Genomic DNA, 13,153 nt, shown 5'->3' with positions numbered 1-13,153 from the left:
AGGTCCCAGTCTGCTCATGTGGACAACTGCCTGACAGTGGAGACATTGGGATGTGCCTGGTTCTTCAGACTATGGGGGCTGGCTCATGTTTGGGCCCATTTGCTCAGTTTTCTATCTGACATCGAACACTTTTGCACTTAATAACAACACAGTGTGTTACGTGTCCGTGGACTCCTAGTTGTTTTCAACTAATTTGGGGGCTCGTCTGGGATATCTGAAACTTGTTTGGTTGAAGCTTGTTTAGCTGTGTCATATGGAGTTGTTGTTAATCACTGACTTAGTTTGTGGTTTCAAATATAACATTCTTCTTAGCACGCTTTTGGAGGCACCTTGACACAAAAATGGCTGAAACGCTTGTATTTTGTGTATGTATAAAAGAAAGCAAAAGGTGATGTGATATCACACTACAGTCGCCTTTAGCAGTATTAACTTAAAATAATCATTTCCTGTATGACAATTAATCTCTTACATCATTGTGGAGCATTTTTGTCCGCTTTACAACATTGCATTAATTTATAAACAGCGAGCTTAAGGACACCTGGACTTTGACTGGGTAACAGATTATAATGCCTTGATTCGTTTCTTTTTCACTTATTTTGTTGTAGATTTGCTGCTGTATTTGGGGCATTGTTGTTGTTGCATGGACTAAGCTTTAGCTTTCTAGTAATACTTTGGTATACAGAGGAGTTAATGGCCAACAATGGTTCCCCCCTGACCAATGAACCTTCCGATCGTGGGGCAAACGCTCTACCTAATAAGCTATCACCTCATCTTGTCTGTCCAAATGACATTTTTAGAAGTTTTGTGGTTTATTCAAAAGCAACTTGCGACCCTAAGCTGTGTTACCATGTTCTATTTTGAGAGAAGAGGCTTTCTGCAGTAAAGCCTTCCAAACAAGCCATACTTGTTCAGTCTTTTTCCAATTGTACTGTCATGAACTTTAACATTTAACACGTTATCCGAGGTCTGTATAAACTTAGCTGTAGCTCTTGGGTTTTTGCTGTTTCTCTAGAGCATTGCATAATCTGACCTTGGAGCGCATTTGCTGGGATGTCCACTGCTGGGGAGATTGTGGCACTGTCTTAACACACAGCTGAATGCTCCAGACCAACAAACTGGAAAAAATATGTGCTTTATAGTGGTGACCAGACGGGCTGATAATCAAGTAATCAAATGCATTTGATTAGCAGCTACCCTCCACCCTATCCTAATTCCCATGGAAACAGTAAGAGCGCCTAAGTAAACTTAGGCTTTCTTTTTTCACATGACTGTACTCACATGAGACCCACTCATGTCAGTCTTGTCAATGTCATATACTGAGGTTATACTTGTGATCATATAATCAAGTTTTACCTTATACCCTGATTCATCTAAGGACTGGTTCTAAGTATTTTTGTTTAAATTGTCTTCTTTCATATGAACACACTGCTTTTATAAGTACAAGGAAAAATCTTATATGTAACGATGTCTTCTATTTTCAAGAATGAATGAAGACAAACAGCATATTACATTATTATTTACAGTTCATGGCAACCAACCTTTCCAGTGTCTAATACAATCTTTCTCATGTCCTCTACTTAAGGATTTCTAAGAAACACAGTGATAAATTGGAACTTGGCAAAAATAATGGGCAAAAGCCAATTTGGAAAATGAATATGTATTCTGTTAATTACAGCAATTCCCCCAAATAAGCTGAGGGACCACTGAACAGTGAAGTCCAGCTTTTAATCTGAATAAAGTCTCCTATCAGTCATCGTATTCTCCTCTGGCAACAAGTATGAGGACCATTGTGTCCTTTGGGAAATGTATTCCCAGAAAATCATATTATTATTTTTAAACCCTATTTTTCCTTTCCTGACCTTATCTGCACAGGTTAACATACTTATCAAATTTAATTTGAGAACATGCAATATTTAGTTATAGAGTTATTTAAAAAAATCAAACTTTCTTGCATTTCAAAAGACGCAAATTGCCTCGACTCATTCAGAGAAGTGTTAAAATAATAGTGACAAAGATGGAGAGCAAGAAACAGTGAAAGAAATGTTCGAAGGAGGAAAGAACACCTGTGAAGTGAAGCAAATAGAGGATCAGTCGGCAGCTTAAACATTGACAGATGGATGGTAGATAGAAATAAACACATGGCCTCAGGGAAGGGGAGATGGACAGTGAGAAAAAAGAAGGAGAAACACAAAAAAGAGAGATAGCACAAGAGAGGAGGAAAGTGGTAAAGAAAAAAAATGAAAGACCGAGAGAGGAAAAAAATGAGAGTGGGAGGACATGGCACACTGAAAGGTAGGACCTTCATTATGCAATGAGGACAGACAAGGGAATAACACGCATAGAAACACACACACATAAAAAAAACACACACACACACAAACCACTAACATGCTCTTGTTTGCACGCCTACACACCCAAAACACACAGAAGCACAGATGCAAGCTAATTCAGAGAGGATTGCCCAAATTACACAAATGGGAGAATTTCTCTTGCAAATGACAGCATGCGCTCTAATCTGCTGACCTTTGAACGAGGGGAGGACAGCACTACTGGGAGAGCAGAGAGAGGGGACGGAGAGGAAATGTACTGACCATGATGCCTGTGAGCAGACAGACTCCTTTGCCACAGTAAGTATGAGGAACCATGTCTCCATAGCCAATAGACAAGAAAGTAATAGAGATAAGCCACATGGCTCCCAGGAAGTTACTGGTCACATCCTGGGCATCATGATACCTAAAGAAAAAAAACATGTTTATTGTTAGAGGACAAAGTCAGTCAATAGTAAAACATCTAAATAATAATAATGAATAAAAACAAACAAACAATAACTGTCCCACTGGTCCTGTCTGCGAATGTGGGCGTCTAACCGAAAAAAATGTTTCCAGCAATTTTGTCTGACGCATAACACATAACTGCATCTTTTGCCTCCATCGTTCTTGCCCTACACGCAACATTGTTACCATAGCAACCAAACCTGGTCCAGATCTGAAACAAAGTTTTTCTTTCAATAAACTATTCAGCAGAAATATAATAAGATGTAACCTTGCTTGCTAGCAACAGATATATTTGCTCTGAAGTCTCTCTATACTCTAAGACTGAAAAGTCACATCTTTGGACGCCTTTCGAAGCCATTAATTTTTTTTTTCTTCTTCATTAATTTGATTTGGAAAGAAGCAAAATGCCAGTTTCTGCCAGTTGGATACGGACCAACCGAGGACTCCCCAGCAGCCGGGCAGTGATGCATTTAATCAAGGCTATTAACCAGCTGACATTTTCCTACATTTCCTTGATTTATCTCCAAAAACATTTGAATACATCTCCTTTTGATGGCACATTACAAGCATTAAATAATCTGTAAAATTTAATTATCAATCTCTTAAATGTAACTGAACAACTGGATTTAGTGCTCTTCAATAACAACAGAGAAACAGATATGTTTGTAAGCTGTTTCATTTCTGAGCGTCTGCCTGCTGGATGCAAGAGCGGTCGATAAATCACCAGTCTGTACTGCCATGTGTTTGCTGCTGTATTGAGTATGATATGGATTTTTCTTAATGTTTTTTTCATGTCATATATATATATATATATATATATATATATATATATATACTTATATGGCATGAAAAACACATATTGTGAGATGTGAAATGGGAAAAAATGAAAATAAAGCTGTAACACATTGTACTGTAACAACGAGCTGCTATAAGCATACTTTTAGGTGTTAATATCCTTGTTAACAACTATACATCCTTGTGTAAAACATCTGCAACTGGTGTATTAAATTACAGGAACTGTTTGACTTGATTATCTAATCATAAAGAACAGTAAAAAACAAAAACCCAGCTCTGTCCACTTTTCAGAGTCATTGCATCTGTAAAACAATTTTGTGTACATTTTTACATTAAATCAAAAAAAATGCGATATAACATGTCAGTTGGTGATCTAACAGCCGCAGCTATGGTTTTAAATCAAAAAGAAAGACTTAAAAGCGCCATCAGTCACATCTCTGACATAATAAAAGTCAGTAAGCTTATTCAACGTGATGTTTCCAAGGTCAGGACATTTGAGCTCAGAATGTCTTCAGGAATTTTAATACACATTTTTGATGTGGGTGCTTAAACATGCCTGTGGGTTAGTTATTCTCATGTAAATCTATGAATCTCTATGAGGATTTGGCATCGTGTTTGTTCATGTAATGTTTCATTACACTGTGGTGATGAGAGCTATATTGTACTGTTATTGCTATCTCCTTTTTACTCTTGACAAATGATCAACTATTAAGTCCTTAATTAGGTCCTTAGAGTCTGACAAACTATGTTCGAGTGTCCCGTAACAATATCAGATTGTTTATTGCTTAGAAATGCCTTATTGGAGGGTCATTAATGTTAATGAATGTTTTCTTCAGACACTATTATATTGATTTTTAATTTTTATTTTTAGTCTGACAAGCAGACAAATGAAGTAACAAATCCATTGCCTGAACAACTGCTGAGAAAGCCTCATAAACTGAAGTCTAAAGAAGGATTATGTTGCACAGACGTCTCAGATTATAGATTCTGCCAGTTGAATTTAATTTCTGAGTTGAATTCCTCATCGGATCACAGTCCAACACTCACACTCATGTACGCTCATGTACACGCAATAAACACCAAATCACAATCGCAAAACGGACCAGCTTTAGTGCTAACCTCTCACACACTCGTACGGTCCAGGCAGCAATGATCCACAGAGAGATGCTGAAGACCAGCAGCACCGTCCCAGGGCAGATCGTCATAAGGGTTTTCATTACAAACCGCGTGTTAAAATGGACCTAAAAGACATTTAGAGACACACACATACACACATTGCTTCACTTTTTTTTTCCAGGAGTTAATCTTGTGCTGCTCTGAATCCTTATCCTGCACACTGTTTCCCAAGCGGACTTGATGTTTTACTAATTAGTCCTCTGAGTAGCTTTTGATAGCAGCAGCACTCAGAGAATCTCCACTATAATTGGAGTCGAGATCAGGGCTTGCCCTCTGACTCGGGTCAGGCTATACGGTGTCTTTGAGTAACTGGCCTGTGTCAGTGTACTTTTTTTTATCTCTGGCTTATTCATCAATAAGAGGCAGACAATCAACTTCTGGCAGATGGATCATTTGATGCTTGAGCCCTGGAAGGCTAAAGCAGCTGATAAATGAGTTGTCATTTACAGCTGCACTTCAGTGGCAGCTTCACCTTCCCTCCGCGTCGATGCTGCCTGAGGGTCAGAAGAGAGCCGTCGCCGATACACGCGCCACCTGCTAAATTACTCGTCTAAAAAAATCTCCTCTATATCTCTCCCGCTGCACTTGCTCTCCTCCACCTACTTTGCACGTTTGCAACATGCAACATCTCTACTTCCTGATCTTACAGCAATGTTTGTCGCATAAAGTCATTACAAATCTGGCATCAGCCATTTGTTGCACGACTTCAACATATTTCTGCACTCATACTGCAATTTCATTCTAGTTCTTTCTCTTCATGGCCCATTTGAGCTGTATGCAATAAATTGTTTCCATTACATGCTCTCATCTCATATTGTATTATGAAAGATCCACCACAGCTTAGATCTAAGTCTCTAAGCAGTGACAACAAAAGGACAGGAAGGGGATTTGAAGCGGTAGATGAAAAGAAACAGCTGGACCAGAAGGACAGAAGGGGAAGGAAGAACTTCAGATAGTTAGAGCGAAAGAGGCCAAGGATAAAAGGCACAACATAGACACAGGCTTAATTCAGAGGAGAGAACTCTTGACCTTAATACCTTTACAACTCCATCACCTGTTTCCAGCAAAACCTTTCACATCCACACCATTGAAGGCATACCGCTCAGAGAAACATCTACAAGATTAAAACTCTCCTGACCTTATTGAGGGCACCTATACTCCTGGAGGAAGCGTCGGTGAACAGTTTGCTGTGCAGAAGCATGACTCTGGCAATGAGGTAGAGGCGCAGGAACATGGGCACACTCAGCACCATGTCCAGGTCAGCCTCGGCCTGCGAAGGCGCGTACGAGAAGGCCAGCCGTGCCCGCCACTGAAACTTAAAGTCCCCAGGCACCGGATGCACAGCAGAAACGAGCAGCTCCAGGGCGATTAGCAGAACCCTCTCCATCGTCATGGCGATTCGCCAGTCGTCTGCTCCGTTGTCGATGACAAACAGCTGCGGGGACAGGAAGAACATGTGGAGAGTCAGTTGAGGAAAGGAGTTACACTTCTTTTAATGTGTCCTTTTAATGTGGCACGGTCCTTTTCTCATCAGTACAGCTGACTAATCTGATGATTAAAGAACGCACCCGCAATTCAGAATAAATGTCCTCCCCGAGACGGAAAACACCATCCATTTAATCAGTAATCTATTCAGTCCCCACACAGTGTTTTGGCTCATTTTCATATAACCTGAAACTCTTCTCTTGCTAAAATTAAACCAAAGATGCTGATTCATCTGGAGCAGTGGCTCTTAAGCTAAACAGGTTTCTAATGATCAGAGAGACAATATTTAAAAAACAAGGGCAGTATGCTGTGATTTCAGCCGGTCTCATGGGCACGTGCCAGCGATGACTCTGAAACCGGTGGGACACTGAGCCACTGCAGATGGGGCTTGGACGACCAGGGGAAAAATATGGAGCGAAACTAAGTTGAATGAATGTGATTTATTTGTTTATTTTTTGCAGGGAAAACAAATAAACAAGAGTCTGCAGATGGTACGGAGCTGACTTTTTTCATTAAAATTAAACTTGGATCCTTTTTTTTATTGTTAACTATTGGTAAAAAAAAATGTGTTGTAGGGTGTGAACATTTTTCAGCTGTGTAAGTGGGCCAGAAAGTTTAAGTTTAATAAAAAAGGCCACTTTAATTGCGGTTTTCCCTCCTCGTATGTTGACGTTCGGGTTCGTAATTGCTGTGGTTACACTTGATATTGTCACCAAAGCCATCGTTATAAGGAAGTGGTAAGAGCAGGTTTCATTACGGGGGCCGTCCTCCAGACGGTGCTGACAAGAGCTAGGGGTTAGGGAGGAGGAGGAGGAGGAGGAGGTGGTGGGGTTGATGAGAGGAGAAGGCGGAGGAGGAAAGAGATGGATGAAGTGCAGAGGAAATGAAGAGATAAAGATAGGAATGAGGAAATATCAGGTCAGAAAGGGCACTGCAAAAAATCTCTTTGTTCTTTAGACACTTTTGACTTATTTGAGGATTATTTTTGTTATCGCAAAATAATATTTTTTTTTAAGAAAGCACCATTTTTGAAGCTCTACATTTGGGATAAGTTGGAATTTCGCAGTGCACTGGCATACATTTTTCACCTCTCAAAACAAAATGCTAGGACTCAATTGTAAAATTTGTAAAGACATTACTGCTGGGGGGAGAAAAGGTTAAGGAGCGAGAGAGAACCAGAAAGCAGAGACTAAAGAGAAAGGTCGGGGCATGGGGAGAGAAATGAGGAACTCCCCTGCTGGAAGTCAGCTGAGTTTACCAATTGATGTACTGCCTGGAGAAACAGCCACTGCTAACAATTGCTCTTTACCACATGATTCATCTCAAGGGCTTTTAGCCCACACCAACATTTATTTAGGAAAACAAAACAAATACAACAAGAGGTCAAATGAAAGAGCAAGCGGCCATGACAGCTGTATGTGTGTCACAGCCACCTGGTCACTGTCGTGATGAAGCCGAACTGAAGCTTTCTCAACCACCTACATGCATGCACCTCCACATTAATCATCACCTTCGTCTAGCACGGTCGATTGCATGTTGTTCTACTTCTATAACATGTATGCACACATGCTGACTACATGTGTACAGATACATACATATGTAGCCTGCGCACACACCTGAGCCATTTTGCAAGCTATCATTTGAACCAAGGGTCAAACGCTGGCTGTACTCTTTAATGGTCTCACACAGCCTATGTGTGCGTGCGCGTATTTGCATGTGCGTGTGTGTGTGTGTGCGTGCACTGTACTTGTGTGTATCTGTGTATGCCTGGGCGAGTTGGTGAGAGAGTGTGCAGACCCAGCCTCGTCATGGTGACTGTTGCCAAGGCGACAACATCAAAGAGCAGCCAAGCTTAATTAGGATCCCCAGTGAGAGAGAGAGAGAGAGAGGGAGCGAGAGAGAGCCAAAAAGATGGAAGGAAGAGACGAGGCAAGAAGACGGAAAAAGGAGACACAAGAAAAGAGACTGAGGTGTGCGCGACAGCGAGTGAAGAGGTACAGAGACAAAAGCACAGACAGGTTGTCTAGCACCCACCTTCCCCGCGATGGTTTTGTGTGTGAGTGACTCCTCAGATTTAGGTGACAAAAATCTGTTCACGCTGTCACATTATTGGGGCTCACCAGCCATTTAGAGCAATAGACTTAATGTTTATGGCTCATGTTTGGGAGTTGTGTAATCATAGTTGTGTTTAAGTCTAGAATAAGTATCCGGTGTAAGTCATGAACTCCTGTGTGATAAAAACAGGTTTTCTGTGTTCACATGAGTGTTATCCATGCAGTAAAATGTATGTATATTCATTCATACTCACACGTTTTGCCCACATGCCACCTGTCATTCATTCTTTTCTCCCTCTGTATGAATTTGTGTTTCTTGGCGTCTTTCTGCCTCCATTTCTCTTTCACCATCCCTCACTCCTGTTCCCTTTCTCGCTGAATGACATTTCTCCAAATCAAAACGGAGGTGATCCAGTTTCTTGCCACAGGAGGAAATGAGCACCTCTCCCTTCCTCTCCTCCCCCCTCGCCTTCCCCTTCTGCCCTGTCCTCCCGCACACTGCTGCTGCTGCTGTCGGTCTTTTCCTGGCTAAATCGCCATGAGGAAGGGATAAATAATTAAATTCCATTAGGAAAGTAATCTGTCAATTGGAATGAGTGAGTGCCACTGCCCCCACATGACCAAGACAGAGGGAAAGGATGAGAGAAGAGAGTGTGGGAAAAGTGTATGCATGTGTGCACAGCCATCAGGAGACAAAAAAGAGAGGAAGAGAGTGAAAAAAAACCCATAAAGCGCCTGGTAACAATGATGAGGATGAAGAGAAAACAGATAAATTTAAAGTCTGTGCCATTACAGGCTGAGGGCAAGGGGCAAAGAATATAATGGAAAGCAGACAGGACAGAAGGAGGTTAAAGGAAGAGGAAAAAAATAAGCCTGACAGCAAAAGACAACGGGGATAAAAAGGAAAAGGAGAAATGTGCGAAAATGACAGCACCAAAGATAGACTGAGATTTCTCCACAGGTAAAGGTGTGAGGTCTGACGGGACACTCTCCACCTAAAGCATTCCCTGCTCCAGCTGCTACGTCTGTAGCCCGCTGGTCAGTTTGTGACCTCTCCATCTTTTCTTCTCAGCCATCCAACCATGCCTCAACCATTTCTTGCTCCCCCCAGGCCATCGTACTTCTCTAATCGGGTTAAGTCTCCGATTGCAGATGTCTCTCATCACGGAACCAGATGCAGCACTGGTCAGACCCTACCAAGCGAGCAAGCAAGGACAATTTTGCACACTCGCATGCACACAAGCACGCATACGCGTGCACATGCCCACATCCAGACGATCCTATAAAGTGCAGCACAGACTGAAAAAAGAGACAGTTGCATGCAAATCAGCCTCAAGTCTCCATTTCCCATGGGAGTGAAAAAAGACTAAACCCCAGTCTGGGGCAGAGACAGTCCTAATCACTGAAGGAGATGATGATAGAGCGTACACTAAAAAGCATGCACACATACTCTTACACACAGTCACAGCTCTGGGGGGATGTCTGGGTCCTACAGCATGGAAATCCCTAGAACAGGCAGAAAATAGATTCACACACCCTGATATACGTGAATATTCAGAGAGGATAACACACTTTCCCTAACTGTGATTGCAGCTCTGAGGGAACACCCCTGTGGCTGTTTCTATGAAAGAGGAAACGAAGGGGAGAGAGTTCACCAAAGTGAAAAGGAAGTGTTGGAAAGTGCGAGAGATGAGGAAAGGTATGTGTGCATGTGTGATGCTGCCTCGTTTGCCACCAGTCTAAAAACAGTAAGTGGGAGAGAGTGAGGAGAGGTTTCCAGCAGCGTTGTCTGGAGACCAGGAATTTCCTCAGCGCGAATACACGAAAGACAAACTGAGATGTGAGCAATGGCCAGAGGCTTCAAATCCCATGTGATAAATTAACAATTCCTAGAAGTAAATGGTCGAAATGCTTCCTGCGTGTTACGAGTCTAAAGTGGATGCTGTAGTTTACCTCTTGGTTGTAGTTTCAAGGGCAGATGTACATTGTGCCAAAACTGAGAGCAAGACATCATAAAATGACCGTCCCACTATTAGACATCTTATGGCTGCACTTCACTTTAAATAACAGAACACAGCCTTTTTGGAGGGCTGCTGCTCACTTTATTACCCTAATGCCATCCTGCCTGCATTTGAGTAGCTGTGAGTGCCAAGCTCGTGTCTTCTTGATCAATGGACTGCTTCTAAAATTCTCCAAAAGTAACTGAATAGTACAGCTCTGTAATGCTTAAAGTGCACTAATGGACTGGAGAAACATCCCTTTCTCACACACTCTCTTAGCGTTTCTATTTGATTATTTTCAACAACAATTCAATTTTTTGCCTTTCACGTCTGGATTTCTTTCAAGTTTATGAGCTAAAATTAATGCTTTCATTTTAGAGAAGTGTCTTACTTGTTTCTGGGTATGTAAAATGATGCGTGTGTGTGTGTGTGTGAAGAACAGAGGCGACTCGTGAGTTATCAGAGTGAATCACATAACAGAACTTCAAATACATGGAAGTCTCTGGACGCCACATCAAACACAGCTGAGATAAGGTGAAACTTTCTGAAATATTCTTTTTCTAAGCAAACATTTAGCCTTTGAAATCATCTATCATTATCTTTCGAATCAGCCAAAGGATGCTTGCAAACTTTGGCTTTAAAAATTCATCACTGGCTAGACTAATGCTACTGTACATAAATCTCCAGTAATGCTCCTTTATTTCTATCCACACTCATGCATCACTTGAATTTAAACTAAAGGTGTGTGGTGATGCTGAAGCTCAATAACCACAACACTGGGATAAAAATCTTCTATAGTTTGTTTACTGACTTTATCTGGTTACAGTTAAACAAAAGCAAGGTCAAACTCAATCATCAAAAACAGAAATCATTCACTAAAGAAACGTATTGTCAAGGATGACAAATTAACTATGGTTAGATTATTGGACACTGTTGATTTTCACACTGAGGGCCGAAGAGGCCGAACCCTGGTTGTTTTGCGTTTTTGATACATTTCACTCTTCAGTAATCAGACAGGTGTTTCAGACAGCAAGCACAATCAACGGAGCTTTCTGTTATGCGTGCAAGAAAATGACTAAATGATCCTTCTTTTGGCTGCTTCCTGTGGGTGTCACCACAGCGGATCATCTGCCTCCATCTCACCTATTCCAAGCATCCTCCTCTGTCACACCAACCCCTTTTCACCTCCTCTGAGGGTTTCCTCTTTTCCTCCTGCCTCGCAGCTCCATCTTTAACACCCTTTGTCCAATACATCCACGATCCTTCCTGTCCATGTCCAAACCAGCTCAGCCTTTTGTCTCTAACTTTGTCTCCAAGCTCCAGCCTGAGCTGTCCCTCTGATATGCTCTTTTCTAATCCTGTACTCACAGGATAATAACTGACATGATAATGCACATTATCTGTGCACTATCCTGTCAAATATTACTTCCAACACATAACTGCACAATGTTGATTGTTATTATAAAATAATGACACCATCAGCACCTAGATTGGTTCTAACCCCCACATCTAAGTTCTGCAACTACCACTGGTCACAAAATCAAGTTGGAAAATAACAGCAACTGCCAAAAAGCAGATGTTAGAACAACTGGAGTAACTCTGGAAACTCTACGAAGGCAAAAGGGAAGAAGGGACCTACGTGAACAGATAAAGAAAGAGAAGATGGAGAGTGACAGAACTGGAAAGTAAAAGTTTTCCTTTGATGGGCATTCACTCAGTGGAGAGTGCTCTGGTAATTGAGTTGGTTCAAATAGTGACATTCATTTGGGAATATTTCTCCGCGATCAGTAGGTAACAAAATCTTTCTACTCTTTAGCCAAATAGACCAGGTGTTTTAAAACAGAATGTGGACCTTTAAGCAAGCGCAAGAGGCAGGGGTGCACAGGAAGGTGTCAACTGCCACTTAAAATTCTCCTTGAAGCCCAGGAATTAATTTGAATACTACCCAATTTTGCTGAATTTATCATTCATCCTTATGCCTGCTTACTTTTTAACAATATCAAGTTCCCAAACATAAACTGTGAACTCGGAAGCAACTTGGAACTTTTGACAACACACAGTCTTCAGAAACTGGCGACTAATACGAGTCAATTAGGATATTATGAACAGTGTCGGCTGCAACAAGTCACCATAATACCTATGCATTTTTCAGTAATGCAGTAATTTAACGAGTTACCGCACTAAATTCAGTAAACACATTCAAGTCACATTTACGTTGTTACTTTTGTTATAAAAGATCCTCAGAACCCTGCCGCCCCCCCCCCCCCCCCCCCCCCCCCCTTTTTAGTTTTATTAAGTAAAGACAAGTGCGCGATGGTAAAGTGCAAACTGGACAGAAACAACACCGCTTTGGCTCTTTGCAAACATCTGTACGGGCAGCATGCTGACATAAAGTGGTGAAGAACCATGTTAAATGTGAGTGTATACTGACCCCCAGCCCAGCAGACAGAGCTTGATCTTCAATGGGTAACAAAGGCAGTGATGAGCTGTCAGATTGCAGCTTTGTAGACCTCATTTCTATCTATTCGTGCTTCTAAAGTAGAATCACAGTGCAAATCATATTCATTCTTTTTGGGTTGGTTTTCAACTGCTTTGTGTTCAGATGGATGCACTTAAAGACATCCATCTGAACGGCCTGCACTTAAAGACAGGCCGTGTGTCCTGATTAGGATTGGGATTCCTGTGGTGGTTGTGTGAAAATGCATTTGAATTCCTGTTAAAGAGTAATGAGGAAGTAATGTAACAAATTGACTAACAATTTACTTTCTCTGGTGAGGGATTAAGTCATGTACTGCATTCATTTTTATAAAAGTAACAAGTAATGTGTAATACATCACTTTTCTTGGAGTAATGACAGCAACGCTGGTTA

The 13,153-nt window shown here is 41.4% G+C and overlaps 1 protein-coding gene across 1 annotated transcript in view; it reads right to left on the bottom strand.

The window, feature by feature from the left end:
• Window positions 1–13,153, bottom strand: part of kcnn3 (potassium intermediate/small conductance calcium-activated channel, subfamily N, member 3) — a 61,086-nt gene that overhangs the window by 22,792 nt on the left and 25,141 nt on the right. The window contains exons 4-6 of the mRNA XM_035913941.2: window positions 5,884–6,180; window positions 4,689–4,810; window positions 2,592–2,733 (exon numbers count right to left, since the gene is read on the bottom strand). Of these exons, the coding sequence (XP_035769834.2) occupies window positions 2,592–2,733; window positions 4,689–4,810; window positions 5,884–6,180 (561 nt within the window). The remainder of the gene's footprint in view (window positions 1–2,591; window positions 2,734–4,688; window positions 4,811–5,883; window positions 6,181–13,153) is intronic.

Source organism: Neolamprologus brichardi, chromosome 11, assembly GCF_056152115.1.
Source record: "Neolamprologus brichardi isolate AB-2024 chromosome 11, ASM5615211v1, whole genome shotgun sequence".
Classification (NCBI taxonomy): Eukaryota; Metazoa; Chordata; class Actinopteri; order Cichliformes; family Cichlidae; genus Neolamprologus; species Neolamprologus brichardi.
This window is presented reverse-complemented; position numbering and strand designations above follow the sequence as displayed.